The sequence below is a fragment of the Garra rufa genome, chromosome 12 (genome assembly GCF_049309525.1).
Source record: "Garra rufa chromosome 12, GarRuf1.0, whole genome shotgun sequence".
NCBI lineage: Eukaryota > Metazoa > Chordata > Actinopteri > Cypriniformes > Cyprinidae > Garra > Garra rufa.
In genome coordinates this window covers 47,776,284-47,791,878 of record NC_133372.1, presented here as the reverse complement: position 1 = coordinate 47,791,878, position 15,595 = coordinate 47,776,284, and the positions used below count along the sequence as shown (strand labels likewise).

Below are 15,595 nucleotides of genomic sequence, written 5' to 3'. Positions count from 1 at the left end.
ACAAATGTTAATACAGTATTTTTTCAGAACCTGTGCTTGGCTTATTATTCCATTCAACTTATTTGGCTACTGTAAAATTGGCAAATGGAAACTTTTATCAAACATGTTTTTTTTTCTGTCATGCTCTGTCTGCAATAGCAAATAGCATTTGTGGTTGATGGTATGTTTTTCGATAATGGTAGAAAACACTTATTAGGTTGATTTCTTTGCCGAAAAAAAACAAACAAACAAAAAAAAAACTTGGCTGTCAATCATGACGGAAGAATAAACAAGTGAAACAAAATCACCCCTCGAGCACCCTTCTCGCCTTTTTCACCCCTGACCCATTTTCATGCCTGACAATAACCCACAATGTATTACAGCTGTTGCGATTCAAATTAAATGTGAAAATGAATAAAAGGTTCTTATTTAGATTCACTCACACTGCATTAGATTGTTTTTCCATGCTGTTTTGTACAGCCTTGAGCCTTATAACCAATCAAACGCGTTTCTGTTGAACTTAGGATGGCATTGGCCAATTAGAGGCGCTTGGATCATTCAGCGCTAAAAATGTTGGAGCTGTTGATGAGTGCACACTCATGAATTCCCTCATCATCCCGTACAAAATTTTACATCCCCTTGATTCTTAATACTGTGTTCTTACCTCAATGATCCGCAGCTGTGTTTTTTGTTTAGTGATAGTCCCTTGTTTGTCCTGAAAAGTTAAACTGCCTGCTATTCTTAAGAAAAATCCTTGAGGTCCCACAAATTCTTTGGTTTTTCAGCATTTTTGTGTATTTGAATTTTTCTGAAGAACAGCAGGCAGTTTAACTGTTTAGGACAAACAAGGGACACATGAACAACTATCACTAAACAAAAAAATACAGTTGTGGATCATTCAGGTAACAACACAGTATTAAGAATCAAGGGGATGTAAACTTTTCAAAGGGGTCATTTTTATAAATTCAACTATTATTTTCTCTTGTGGACTAGATGTAAACATCTTTTATGTGAAATATATTCAGGTTAGTACTAAATATACAATAAAATGCATTTTGTATGATCCCTCTTACTTTGATAATTAACATTTTGCAGATTTTGAGAGGGGGGTGTAAACTTTTGAACTCAACTGTATATATTTAGTTATTTGCTCTTTTGCAAACATATTCTTCATTACTAATAATAATGATTAAGAATAAAGTCACACACTTCTACCGACATTTAATATTTATGATGAGGGAGCAAATAGCCTTATTCTTTTAATTTCCACCAACATTTCATTTCTACAAATTAGTGGAAGCTCCAATATGAGAAGTATGGGTGATATAAATCTTACCTAACTTATAAGTTGATTGGCAATTTGGAATCATATCTAATTAGAAGAAACTCCCACTGATGGGAGGTGGACGCAGTACTGAGAAGGCTCATTAACTTTGATGTTCACGGTTGCGATCTGGGCAAAGAAAACACAAAAGCCTGAGTCCTCCCCGACCATGCTCGCTCATACATTTTAATTTACATAAAAGCAGCAAAATAGAGGGAAAAGAGAAGAGTGTGAGAGAAAAAAAAGAGAAGTGGATGGAACATCTTTATATCAGTGCAAGTTAACAATTTTCCACTTGATTTAAGAAAGGCTGGGAAGTCTCTGGGGCCTATTAGAAGAGCTTTCTACTGGCCACAAAGCAAAAAGAGTCAGCACATTTTACATTACTGAGACAGAGAGCAAGAAAGAGAGAGAGACAGAAAGAATGTATGGTGGTGTGAGCTATGATAAAGAGCTAGGAAATGAGAATAGTGACAGAGTGATAGAGGGATGAGAGGAAGAGAAGGAGAACCAAAAGAAGAGTGATCGGGACGAGGTGTGAATGGATGTGCCCGGCAAACAAAAGAAGAAACGGGACAGAAAAACATGAAACGGCAGACAGAAAAGAGTGAGCCAGAGAAGGAAGAAATGAAGAGGATGAGAGTGCGCTTTAACCCTTGCTCCGCTGGCGTATCCATTGCTGGCCTCTCGGCTGTACTGCTGTCATCAGCACTTTTTCACGTCCATAATTATGGTGTGCTATCCATCATATCTAAGACAGTGCTTTTGGGACGGCGCAAAATTACAGACCTAAGCACTTCAGCTAATAGAATAAATATTAATATCTCTCTTCTTATATATTCTCATTCTCACCCCAAATATTTAAATGAGCCCTGACAGCGAGAGAATGCATTTGTTACGATGAAGGGAAAGCAAAGAAGAACAAATGGAGGGAAAAAAAACAGACCGAGAGACAGACAGAGACAAAGAGAGAAGACGGGAGAAGCAGAAAACACTGCGGAGAAACAATTCATTAGAATGAGACAAATCCTAAGAGGAAGAAACTGATAGGGGCGGCGATGAAAGTTTCTGCGGAGAAAAACAATGAAGGGAGGTGTACTGTCAGTTTAAAATAATAAATCACTTTTGTTCTGGCATTTATGAATTACGTTATCATCTCAAAAGCTTCCTGCTTTAAAATCTATAGCACAATAGCACTACAGTTTAAAAAAGAGGCACTTTTTAAAAAATCTGATTGGCGGATATGGCAGTTGTCTGAAAAAAATGCTTGATAATAGAGGTCATATGATTTAAATTTTGTGTATTTAATAACTTTTTGGTGTCAGTTGTTTGGTACTACTTCACAAAGTTATTATCATGTTCATTTCTTAATGCATTCAGCATCATGCACTAACACATCTCAAAAATATTAATTTATAAATGTACAATTGTATAAAATGGACTTAATTCATGTTCATTTATAATTCATTTATATGCAACTAAAAAAAGTGTCAAAAATCATGTACAAGTTAAACTTGCTGTTTAATGCTGTATAAGTGTTAATTTTTAGTTCATGATGCCTAATTAACTGTTAATCAATTGAACCTTACTGTAAAGTGTTACTAACATCTTAAATAAAGAGCAATTACTGAATGCACTGTTAATAGAATAGTAATAGCAATAATAATAAATACAGCTGCAAGCAGCAATTACGAGGGTTCAAAAGCTTTAAGGCATTTAAGCACATATGAAAAAATACATTATGTAGCAAGCCTGTAACCACCTAAATCAATTATTCAAAAAAGCATTTTTGGCAAATCCAGGTTATTTACCATAGAAATATATATATATATATATATATTAGTGGTGGGCCGTTATCGGCGTTAACGTGCTGCGTTAACGTGAAACTCTTATCGCGCGATAAAAAAAATATCGCCGTTAATCTATTCTCAAATTTGGGTTGGGAGCTGGGTCTAAACTACGCAAGCTATGATGACTTTCACCTTGATAGTTTAACGCGGATGTATACCGAAGACTGTAGAATATGGTCGCGCGTTTAAGTCTCCTCCGCCAAAACACAGACGGGATCACGTCGTCCTCCATTCATAAAAACCGAATCTACTATAGCGAAATGCCACGTAAATTCGTCGTTTTTTGGATTCATAAATCAAATGTTGGTCAGTCACTTAATTCAAATCGCGATATGGACTAGTGTATGTGAAAACTGAAATGCAAAAAGACCGTTTTAATATGAATCCGATATTTGCCTAGCTGTATGTATGCATTGCGGAGACGAGCTTTTACTACAGGCATACTGAAACACACGTGACGCTCCCGGTAATTTTTGGCATTTTCATCTCACATGAACAGATAAACTCAATCTCCCAAACTGCTGAGTGTCACTTTTACCGTTTCATTTGAGAAAACTAGCATCATATCATACTGTATGACACAGAAACTTCACGGCAACCTGTCAAAATAAAAGTACGGTGTAACATGTAATGGGCTGGGTAGGTGTTGACGTTAAAAAAAACACAATCTAATAGGGAGAAAAAATAATTTCATTGTTAGTTAGTTAGTAAACACAAGTACATCTAATTGAACATAATTTATTTTCATCAACAAATTATCATAGAACAGCTTTATGAGCTTTATGATCCATTCTCAAAGACTTTAAATCATTATTTGGGTAGCACACATATTCTGAATACCTTCATCAGAATTCAAATTAGCCATTTTAATCTAGATTAATCTAGATTAATTCCAAAATTTAATCTAGATTAATCTAGATTAAAAAAATTAATCTATGCCCACCCCTAATATATATATATATATTTTTTTTTTTTTTACATTTATGACTGTTAAAGCAGCAGCTGTGGTTCAATCCTCTTAAAACTTTGCATGCTTGTTTAGAATCACCATATGCATGTGCTCACCATGTTTTGTGAAGTTTTGAGCTTTCCTTTAGGTTATATAGGATTTTGGATACATTTGGACAGGCCCCCATTCTAAAGGACTTCCTAAAGGGTAAATTTCAACATTTGGTTTTATTAATTATTGACCTAGAGAGTCCAGAGAATTGTGCTGAACATTTTTTTTTTTTCAGATAAAGAGAAAAAACTTATAGGACTAGTTCCCAAGCATAGTTTTTTTTTTTTTTTTTTTTTTTTTTTACATATTCTCAATCATTCAACAAACGATTTGATTGACAGCAGTGGTTCTAGAAGCAAAGTTATCCAGAAAGTGGAGTTCTATCATATGACATGAATATCGTGTTTATTTGTGAAAAACTGCAATATACAATTGTTTACACCCTTAAAATAATGGGATATCGCTCCGCCAGTGGCCGATTTCACAGTTTTCACAGACTTTTGGGGCAGTGAGTCAGACAGGCCCACCGAGTAACGTTCCAGATGGCCTCCTTTAACCTTGTCTAATAGGTGCTCAAACTTCATCAATAAATGGCAGCCATGGTTTTTTTTAGATGTCCTATAGACACCTGTGGTACTTTGGATCAAGACCATGCACAGCGATTTTCATGTTTATAGGACAAAGGGTTGCGTCAGTATAGTCATTTTTATGTTTTTTACTCTATTATTAGAGGAAGTTTGGCTAAGATATCTCATTCTATTCAGAAGTTATAGGCATTTTACTAAAAGTGGCCTGTCCCTTTCAAATGTTTTGGAATAATTTTTTGTGACAGTGAGTCGAATGTTTACCTTTTTTTTTTTTTGATAATTATTGATATTCACTGTGCATCTTTCTGCACTTGTTTTTGAGTTCGATCGGGTGAAAAACCTAGGACTAGCTTGCAAAAGTAGGTTTTTCCAAAAATCCAACATAACTGAAAATTTTGCCAGGCTCACGGTTTAGGAGTTATGAGCGATTTCATACTTTTGATCACTGTAGCACCCTTATCAAGCCTATTGGGGTGAGCATGGGTGACATTGTCAGCGGTGTGAGTACTACCATCCCTCTAAGTTTCAAGTCTCTACGACTTACGGTTTGGTCTTCACGATCAGTATGTGGAGACAGCTGATCATTGGCCATTTTAACAAATTCAATTACAATAGGGCCAAAAATTAGTGCTCACACTCAGGCCATCCAAGAACGTGCAGTGGAGACTGACACGGAAGAGAAGAAATTGTTGAATTAAGTCATTATTTTTGTTGTTTGTGCACAAAAAATATTCTAGCTTTCAAAAAATTAATGTTGAACCACTGATGCCACATGGACTATTTTAACAGTAGTAGTAGTTGCATTGCTATCTATGGATCAGAAAGCTCTCAAATTTTTGAAGATGAACAACAGGGTTTGGAACAACATGAAGGTGAGTAATAATGACAGAATTTCCCTTTAAGCTAATACTTCTAAATTATAATATACTAAAGAATGTGACTAGCACAAGTCATTTATTCAAAGTAGATGAAAACAAGAATGTTATAGGTGCTACAACATGATTTGGGCTACACCTGTCTCATGTAAGCGAATGTTTGTATGCTCCTGTACGGCCTAATGAGACTGAGGGACAGGTGTGATGGGGGACAACAGAAGCATATGTGTGTGTGTGGGAGAGCTGTGGTGAGGATAGAGGTCACGGATGGGTTAGAACCTGCTAGATTTAGGACATACGAGGACACTTGGTAAATGTGGGTCATGTTGTCCTCTCTTGTTACTGCCCTCAATATGTCACTCACTCACAAACATGGAGAAAGCAAATGCATATGTCATAAGCACCCTGATGAAGGTTCAGATTAACATTAGGAACCTAGTCAAGTTCTAAGAGCTCTATTTAAAACTCTTGCAAAAAGTCATCACCAATAAATGGCATTCATTCATTAAGACCTATAAAACTGTCATCAACTGCAAAGTACTTTAATCCAACAAATGTTATGAATGTCAAACTACATGTTCACTAACATAATGAGGACCATAACAGCATCTATGTGGATGCAAGTAAAAGTGAGATAAATATTGTTGACAGTGATGACCTGAAAGTTAAACCACACGTGTTATGTGCCACACTCTAGTTGCGGTTGTTCTCTCTCTCCACATCAGCACCACAAAATTGAATGAGTACAATACAAGTGGGTACTTTTTTCAGGGTTGAAGAGCTAGGAACTTCATTTGGACAAATTTAAAAGCGATTTTCTCCATATTTTCAGTTTTTGCACCCTCAAATCACAGTTTTTCAAATAGTTCTATCTCTGCCAAATATTTTCTTATCCTAACAAACCATATATCAATGGGAAGCTTATTTGTTCAGCTTCAGATTATGTATAAATCTCAGTTTTAAAATATTTACCCTTATGACTGGTTTTGTGGTCCAAGTCACATTTATTCTTTATAAATGTCTTTTAATTCATTAATTTACCTTTTTATAGCAAAGAATATTGTACTGTATTGTAATGTAAGAAAACTCTTAAAACTGTCATTACATCGCACCAAGCATTTCAGAGTTTTTACAAAGTTTTCAAAAGAAAGAAAAAATAAAAAAATATAAATAATTAAATATAAAACAAAAAGGCCCAAAAAAGGCTGATCAGGCCCACTGTCAAATCTTTATTTTATGACATTTAATAAATGTTTTAAAAGGTTTTATGTTCAAGATTTCAAGTAGTCAAACTGTCCTTAAAGGGACAGTCCCCCAAAAACGAAAATTCCCCTGTGATGTACTCGCCCTCAAGCCATCCTAGGTGTATATGACTTTCTTTTTCAGGCAAATACAATTGGAGTTATATTTAAAAATCCTGGCATTTCCAAGCTTTATAATGGCAGTGAATGGGTGTTGAGATTTTAAAGCCCAACAAAAGTAAAAAAGCTGTACTCCACACAGCTTAGGGGGGGTTAAAGGCCTTTCGAAGTGAATTGATGCTTTTGTGTATGAAAATTATCCATATTTGAAACTTTATAAATCTCTAGCTTCCGTTAACATAAGGTTCTTTTCCTCATTTGTCACTTCTGCTTTCATCAGAATATGGATAAATATGGATATTTTTCTTACACAAATGCATTGATTCACTTCAGAAGGCCATGTGGAGTACTTTTTATGATGAATGGAAGCACTTTATTGGACTTTAAAATATCAACACACATTCACTGCCATTATAAAGCTTGGAAGAGCCAATATAACTCTGATTGTAGTTGTCTGAAAGAAGAAAGTCATATAAACCTAGGATGGCTTGAGGATGAGTAAATCATGGGGCAATTTTCATTTTTGCATAAACTATCCCTTTAAATGAATTCTTAATCGACATGTGTTTGCATAGAAATCATCAAACTGTCTTACCTTATCTCCCTGAGGGCAGTAGCCTCGGACAAAGTCTTTGCACACATCGGCTTTGCGAGACACATAAACATGGCTGTAGGGACAGCTACTGTTATTACAGATCCCCTTCAGAAAGTATAAGCAAACAGGCATCTATAAAGAAAAACAAAGCAATTTAGAGCTCGAAAACGACTTCATTAAATCTCAAGCCCTAAACAACAGAACCAAAGAAAACCTGAAAGAATAAGAGTAAGAGCAGTTACAATAAAGCTCAGGCTTTAAATTCACTTTCTAACAGATGTGTGTCGATATAAAGTAATTGATGGAAAACATAAGTGAGTTATACACATATGGCACCAGTACTGTATCGCGTATCTATTGAAGTCCCTGTCAAAACACACATTTATCACACATTGTCTAATCAGTAATTATGTGCATGTGTCAATGGCACAGATTTGCACTGACTCCTCGTGTATATAATCTGCATGTATGAATAATCTGAACGTGACGGAGAGCTCTCCGGGCTTAAAATAGAATGTTAGGATCACGCACACGATGAGCAAGAGGGGGGCCGCTGACCTCTTAAGTGGAATCTCATTTCCATGGGGGTCATATCATTTCTGCTTAATTAACTGCAACAGAAATATTGACCCAAGAGGAGCGTCGTACCACCTGCATGATGTGTTTATGTGCAGGGGAGGGGAATTGACGCTAGCCACGACTGGGGTGAAGGGGTTTGGGGGGGTTGGGTTGGGGGTCTTGTTTCTCAGTTATTTGGAGGGGGAACTGGATCGTTTTCAATTGCAGGCGTGAACTCAAGCCATGCTTCATGGCATATACACGGATGACACAGGGTGCGGGGTTAAATTGAGCCCCAAGGCTGTGGAGGAACAGGAGAAGGGGGGCTTATGGGGTTGGGACTAGCAGGTGGGCCTGCACTGCGATGAGGTGGCTCTGCTCCTTTAAAACAAGCGGACAGCTGGTCTCGTGGTAGACTGGAGGGGTAGAGGGTGACGACTGTCACAGGTGCAGTGATTCGGTGTGTTTGTATGTGGAGGGGGGTATTGGTCGAGTAGGGCCTTGGACAGAACACAAGCAAAAGTCTGAACAAGTGTTAGAGTGGAGCAGAGAGAAAGTATGTGTGTTTTACAGAAAGTGAACGCTCTCAGTGGGGCTTTTTCTCTGTCAAACAAACAATGGAGAAGGATGTGTGGGGACAGTGTCTTACTGAACCACTTCTATTCCTGTCATTTATACACCTCTTTATTTATCACTCCTGCTGTCATAAATAATGCATTATTCCTGTGTTACTTTCGAATTATACTAGCACGGTTTTAAAGCCCCAATATGTGACCCTGGACCACAAAACCAGTCTTAGAAAGCACAGGTATATTTGTAACAGTATACAAAAATACACTGTACGGGTCAAACTTATCAATGTTTCTTTTATACCAAAAACCACGAGGATATTAAGTAAAGATCATGTTCCATGAAGATATTTTGTAAATTTCCTACCATAAATATATCAACTTATGCATTCCTAAGAACTTCATTTGGACAACTATTAAGGCAATTTTCTCAATATTTAGATTTTTTTTTGCACCCGCACCCCATACATCAATGGAAAGCTTATTATTTACCTTTAATATGATGTATAAATATCAAAAATGGACCCTTATGACTGGTTTTGTGTTCTGCTTCACAACAAGAAAATAAAAGTTAAGAAAGCATCTGATCACAGCAATGTGGATATGGTTGCACGAGCTCTGCAATTCACACTCTAATCAAATCACGTCATGTTTATTTATACAACACTTAATACAACATATTGCTTTAAAGCAAGCAGCTTTACAGTATTAAACTGAAAGGAGGTTGAACTGGACTGAATGAGTAGTTATCTAAAAAACAGGCAACGATTTGTAGAAATTGGTGAACATAAATCTACATACACGAACTTGTGGTGTACCACAGGGATTGGTCTTCGGTCCGAAACTTTAGAATTTATATCAATGCCATGTGAGTATCAAATATACAAAAATTTGCAAGCAAGCTTATCTTTACATAAGCGCTACATGTGCAGAATCTAGCTAATGCATTATTTAAAATGAACTGTATATTGATTATAGATATTTTATTAGATTTTAAAGATTTTATTTTCAGGCCTGAAAAACAATGCTATTTCTGGTTTATTTGGATATTTGGTTTTTTGAAAGTTGACATTTCACTCTCTGTGGATATAGTTTTCATGTCTGTAAGGCAAGTATACACAGAGTTTCGAAGTTTCACGCTCAAGTTCACAGAGACCGAGACAACAGAAAGTGCATCCTCCTTGCTTTAATTATGAGTGCACACAAATAAGCCAAGTCTTTACAGATTCTAAAAAGATGTATTACTTTTATCTGTATGACCAAAAATGAATTCTTTTCCAGGTTAACATTAGATTGAACGGTCATGTAAAGTTGCTACTACTTACATATTTTAGATGAAAAGTCATATTTGATAGGAGCATTTGGATGGCCTGCCTAATGTACTATATTACCACATAGACCAGCCCTTAATCACCTGTCCGTTACGGACTGTGTGACTTCGCCACTTCCTGTGAATTTTTTTTTCCGCGACTAAGCGACTAATAAAATTTTGGTCAACCAAGCCTTTTCTCGTTGACTAACGGTTAGTCTACTATTAGGGGGCAGTCCTAGATATTTCCATGTTTTCCATGATCATGGGAAACCCTAAAGAAAACTTTGCAAATTTAGTGGACCATGTTATTAAATGTTATCACTTTTTACTGAACTAAGCAAATACTGATTATGACAAATATTTTAAATGGTGGACACTTACATGAGATACAGGTTTCTGACTATTTTACTCATGAGGAGCCTACATACAGGTGGTACCTCTTCATCCTGGCTGCCATATTAAGATGACAAGATCACTTATCTTAGCAACCCTGCTATTGTCAGACACTTTTGATTGCAAAATGCATTGCATGTCTACAATGCATTCTGCAACCAAAAATATCTGACAGCAGTTCTGCAAATATCTCTATAATGGTATTGAACACTAAATGGGTTAACAAGGTGAGGAGGCAGCCTTTGAAACCAAAGAATCAAGACCATGAAAAATATGACCATGCACATATGCGTATGTCTGAGGTAAGTAATGAGATCGTAATGTTCACTTCGGGAGAATCTAGACTATATGATGGGTCACATGTTGCGTCAATACTGATCCCATCTCCACCTGTCTCCATGACGGCAATGCCTAGGCAAAGACCTCGAAGTATGTAACTCTGGAATCTAGTGGGATTGCCTCACAGATATTGAGACTGTAACACACCATCATAACCTGAGAGAGGAAGCTAAGAACCTGCCATACTATCTTTAATTATCACCCCACAGGCCAGCAAGCCCTGACAGTAACCTGATACTACCACATATGGCCAGTCATGACTTATGTTAAGATTCTTATGGCTTTATGCATAAATCCAACTGTCAATACTGCCCTACAAAGATAAAATACAGTAGCTACACATTTTATGTTTGAGTTATGACTGAAATTGTGTATCTTCGTTTATGATCTGCCCTGTGACTGACGAATTTAGTTCAACTATGTTTAAATTCAGAGAAAACAATTATAAAAATCAATATTAACTCAAACAAAATTTACTCACAACTTTGAAGCAGCAGTTGTGTTGATTTTATATGTAAACACGCTAGATGGTTGACTTTGACACTTTTTGTTATCTTGTTCAGTTTTTGAACACATTTTGTACATACAGCTCATTAGAATGCTTAAAGGAGAACTCCGGTGTGATATTGACCTAAAGTGTATTGAATAGGTATCGAGTGATATCGAGTGTGAACGTACCTTGCATATCTCATCTCGTCTTGTCCACTGCAGTCCGAAATCTGGGGTCAGTTAGCCGATGCTCACAACAGGTTGTCAATGAGAGTCAATAGGGCATCGAAGACGCCATGTAAATAAATCACTGTTTTATGCCATTTACGAGGCACAAAGTAGCTCCACACTTCATTGGTAGACTTCCAAGGGCCCTGACATTTAAAACGAGACATTTCCTGCTCGTCACTCGACTTATCGTGACTAGATTCAAGATGGCGGCGACCGCTGAACTTCTTGCAGTTACTGTCTGTATAAATCTTCTCGTAAATAAACTACCGGTGCTTTTTCTGAGTTCTCAATGTCTCGTTTTAAATGTCAGGGCCCTTGGAAGTCTACCAATGAAGTGTGGCGCTACTTTGTGCCTCGTAAATGGCATAAAACAGTGATTTATTTACATGGCTACTTCGATGCCCTATTGACTCTCATTGACAACCTGTTGTGAGCATCGGCTAACTGACCACAGATTTCAGACTGCAGTGGACAAGACGAGATGAGATATGCAAGGTACGTTCACACTCGGTATCATGATTCATTACACTTTAGGTCAATATCACACCGGACTTCTCCTTTAAAGGGATAGTTCACCCAGAAATGAAAATTCTGTCATTAATTTTTCACCCTCATATTGTTCCAAACCCAGATATTTTCATTTGTGTTCTGAAGATGTATGAAGGTCTTACTGGTTTGGAACAACATGAGGGTGAGTAATTAATGACTGGATTTGAAATTTTGGGTGAACTATCCCTTTAAATAAAATTTTTATGCTTTTGATTGAAGAAATGTACAAATGAGTACCTTTACAAATGACCCTAAAAACGCACCTTCTCTTTGGCTACTTTATGCGAGAAAGGACAAGTCCCATCTGTCTGCTTGCATGTGCCTCGGAGAAACCTGCCAAAAACCAATCAAGATTTTAATTTGAAGTCAGCTTGCAAAGTATTAAACATTTTGTATAATGTGAAAGTGCAGATACTCAGTACCTGGTGCAGACGGCCACTTTGTCAGGGTCATGGATGTAGGGGCAAGCGTCGCCATGGTTACACTTGCCGAATCGGTTATAATACATGCAGTACTGCTTGGCCTTCTGTTTCTTCTGCCGGGCTTGTCGTATTATAGCTAAACTCTTCTGAACAGCACGACTGATACACATAGAAAAAAAAAAAATTATCGCAAAACCAGTAAACAAATTGACGATCATACAGTTGAGGTCCAAAGTTTACATCCCTATTTCATCTGCAAAATCATACAAAATGCATGTTACTGTTTATTTAGTACTAAACTGAATAAGATATTTCATATAAACGATGTTTACATATAGTCCCCAAGAGAAAATAATAGTTTACTCTATAAAAATGACCTCGTTCAAAGGTTATAAGATCCGTCTTTTCACACTAAAGACAACTGAGGGACTCATATAAAACTATTACAGAAGGTTTAAACGCTCACTGATGCTTCAGAAGGAAAAATTATGCATTAAGAGCCGGGGGTGAAAACTTTTTGAATTTGAAGATTAGGGTAAATGTAACTGTCTTCTGGGAATCTTCTGTAGCTTCTGAAGGGCAGTACTAAATAAAAAAAATATGATATTTAGGCAATAAGAAAAATTTACCTCCATTCTGTTCAAATGTTTTCACTCCCACCTCTTAATGCATGTTTTTTCCTTCTGGAGCATTAGTGAGTGTTTGAACCTTCTGTGGTAGTTGCATATGAGTCCCTCAGCTGTCCTCAGTGTGAAAATCTAGATCTCAAAATCAGAGTCATTGTTGGAAAGGGTTCAAACACACAAAAATGCTGGAAAACCAAAGAATTTGTGGGACCTGAAGGACTTTTCTAAAGAGCAGAAGACAGTTTAACTGTTCAGGACAAACAAGGGACTCATGAGCAACTATCACTAAACAAAAAAAAAAAAAAAAAAAAAAAAAAACACAGCTGTGGATTATTTAGATAACACAGTATTAAGAACCAAGGGGATGTAAACCTTTGAACAGGATCATTTTAATAAATTCAGCTATTATTCTCTCTTATGAACTGTATGTAAACATCTTCGGAAACACAGATTTAGATATTTTTGATTAAATCCGAGAGCTTTCTGACCCTGCATAGAAAATCAAAACATTCAAATGACCCAGAAAGGTAGTAAAATAGTCCTTGAAATAGATGCGACATCAGTGGATCAACCTTAATTTTATAAAGCTTCGAGATTACTTTTTGTGTGCAAAGTACGACAGTGCTTCCTAACATTACGGTTGAATCACTGATGTCACATGAACTTTTTTAACAATGTCCTTACTACCTTTCTGGGCCTTGAACGTGTCAGCTGAGTAACTCTCTATGCAGGGTCAGAAAAGCTTAGATTTCATCAAAATATCTTAATTTCCAATGATGAACGAAGGTCTTATGGGTTTGGAACAACATGACCATCTATAAACATGTATTACAATACTAACCTGGCTACATAACGTGTGGCTGATGTTCTTCCCTGATTACCAGCTGAGGAAACATACGGATTGTACCACTCTCCTGTAGTATGGACAGAGAAAGAAAATGATAGAAGATGACTCATTACACATCAAAAGATCAAAGATTACAAACCATTTTGTGGAGGTGTATGACTTTCTTCTATGAAACACAAGAAGGTTTAGCAGTGAATAACAACAGATTTCCATTTGTTTGTCACACAAAACATTTATTTATTTTCATGATGGTTTTGTAATATTTTTATAGTACGTGTAAGCCATTCTTGAAACTTGACTGTCCCTGGTCACTTAATACTTTCAATGTATGAATAAAAATAGCAGCGTGAACATTACACTAAACATCTCTTTCTGTTTTTTACAGACAAAATTCTTTGGTTTTGCTTTTGGTTTGGATTGGATTGAAATGAAGATAAAGAAATAATAACCTAATTATAATTGTTAGATGAACTATTCCTTTAAAAAAACATCAGCTTAACCCAAAAAAAAAAAAACAATCAGCTTTAGCAAATATAAAGTATTGTATCAAGCCTTTGAAGTGGCTTGAAATGAGCTGTAGACCAGTGCTTGTTTGTTCCTCGTCTCATCCAAGCATATTTATTTATAACAAGCCAGACTAATAGCATGTAATTAAAGGTCATCACGTTCATTGGTAGTGACGGAGGCAGCAAGTACAACTAAGACAAGATGCCATGCTGTTTATTTATATGTCAGGGTCCATCAACCACAGCCAAATGGCAATCTGAGAGAGAGAGAAGTAGATACAAACACTGTACTCTATGCAGCACTAAGTAAAAGAGCAATGAGGCCAGAGCGCAAGGAATTTAGGATCCGACTGCATGTGAGAAATGGCTCGCTGGTTATGTGGAATTCAATTGTGAAGTCCATGTGAAAAAGTGAATGAGAGATTGAGTCTGTGTATATTAACTGTACCAGACTTGTGTGTGGTGAAACCATAGTTGGGGAGATCATAAATAGATGAATTGTGTGTTTGTGTGGAACTCCTGTCACAGAGCAGGGGCTGATCTTTAATTTCACTTCTGACTAGGGCTTTAGGGTTTAATCTGGGCTGTTCACGATCTCTCACATTCTCTCTGTGTCTCTCTCTCTCTCAACCTGTAGCCAGTGACAGATGACAGCTTTATTATTTCAGAAGGCGACCTGTAGACCCCTTCCACTGGAGTGATAATCTGGACTGTGTACTTATAGACGAGTGATATTTACTGACCCTTCAAAACCCACAAAACCACAACTGCAGTACCTCCAGGGCACATATTTATGTAAACAAACTGTGGCCAACACACAATTAAAATCTCATTTTAGTGCTTAGAAAATTTGCTAACTGGTCAAGCAATGTATATCTCTGCAAAATGGTTACCTTGTCTACTGTTAGGTGTGCAGGTGGTTTGAGTGCGAGAGAGCTTATTGGCTGAAACTCTGTATAATGCTCCGCCTATCCATCTCATGCTTCGCCCCCTCCACTGCCTTTCTGAAGTTGTCCTTAGTCGATTCTGCAGGAGGATTCTGAAAAATTGCAAAAAGACAACAACAAATTATATTAACATTTAAACACCAATTATAATCAAATTCTAATATGTGACCCTGGACCACAAAACCAGTCTTAAGTATCAAAGGTATATTTGTAGCAATAGCCAAAAATATATTGTA

General features: G+C 36.8%; 1 protein-coding gene across 1 annotated transcript in view; it reads right to left on the bottom strand.

Annotated features, from left to right (window-relative positions):
• The window catches only part of LOC141347648 (uncharacterized), a 90,208-nt gene that overhangs the window by 10,119 nt on the left and 64,494 nt on the right, over positions 1-15,595 (bottom strand). The window contains exons 5-9 of the mRNA XM_073852631.1: positions 15,306-15,451; positions 13,901-13,973; positions 12,434-12,592; positions 12,275-12,344; positions 7,572-7,703 (exon numbers count right to left, since the gene is read on the bottom strand). Coding sequence (XP_073708732.1) covers positions 7,572-7,703; positions 12,275-12,344; positions 12,434-12,592; positions 13,901-13,973; positions 15,306-15,451 — 580 coding nt within the window. The remainder of the gene's footprint in view (positions 1-7,571; positions 7,704-12,274; positions 12,345-12,433; positions 12,593-13,900; positions 13,974-15,305; positions 15,452-15,595) is intronic.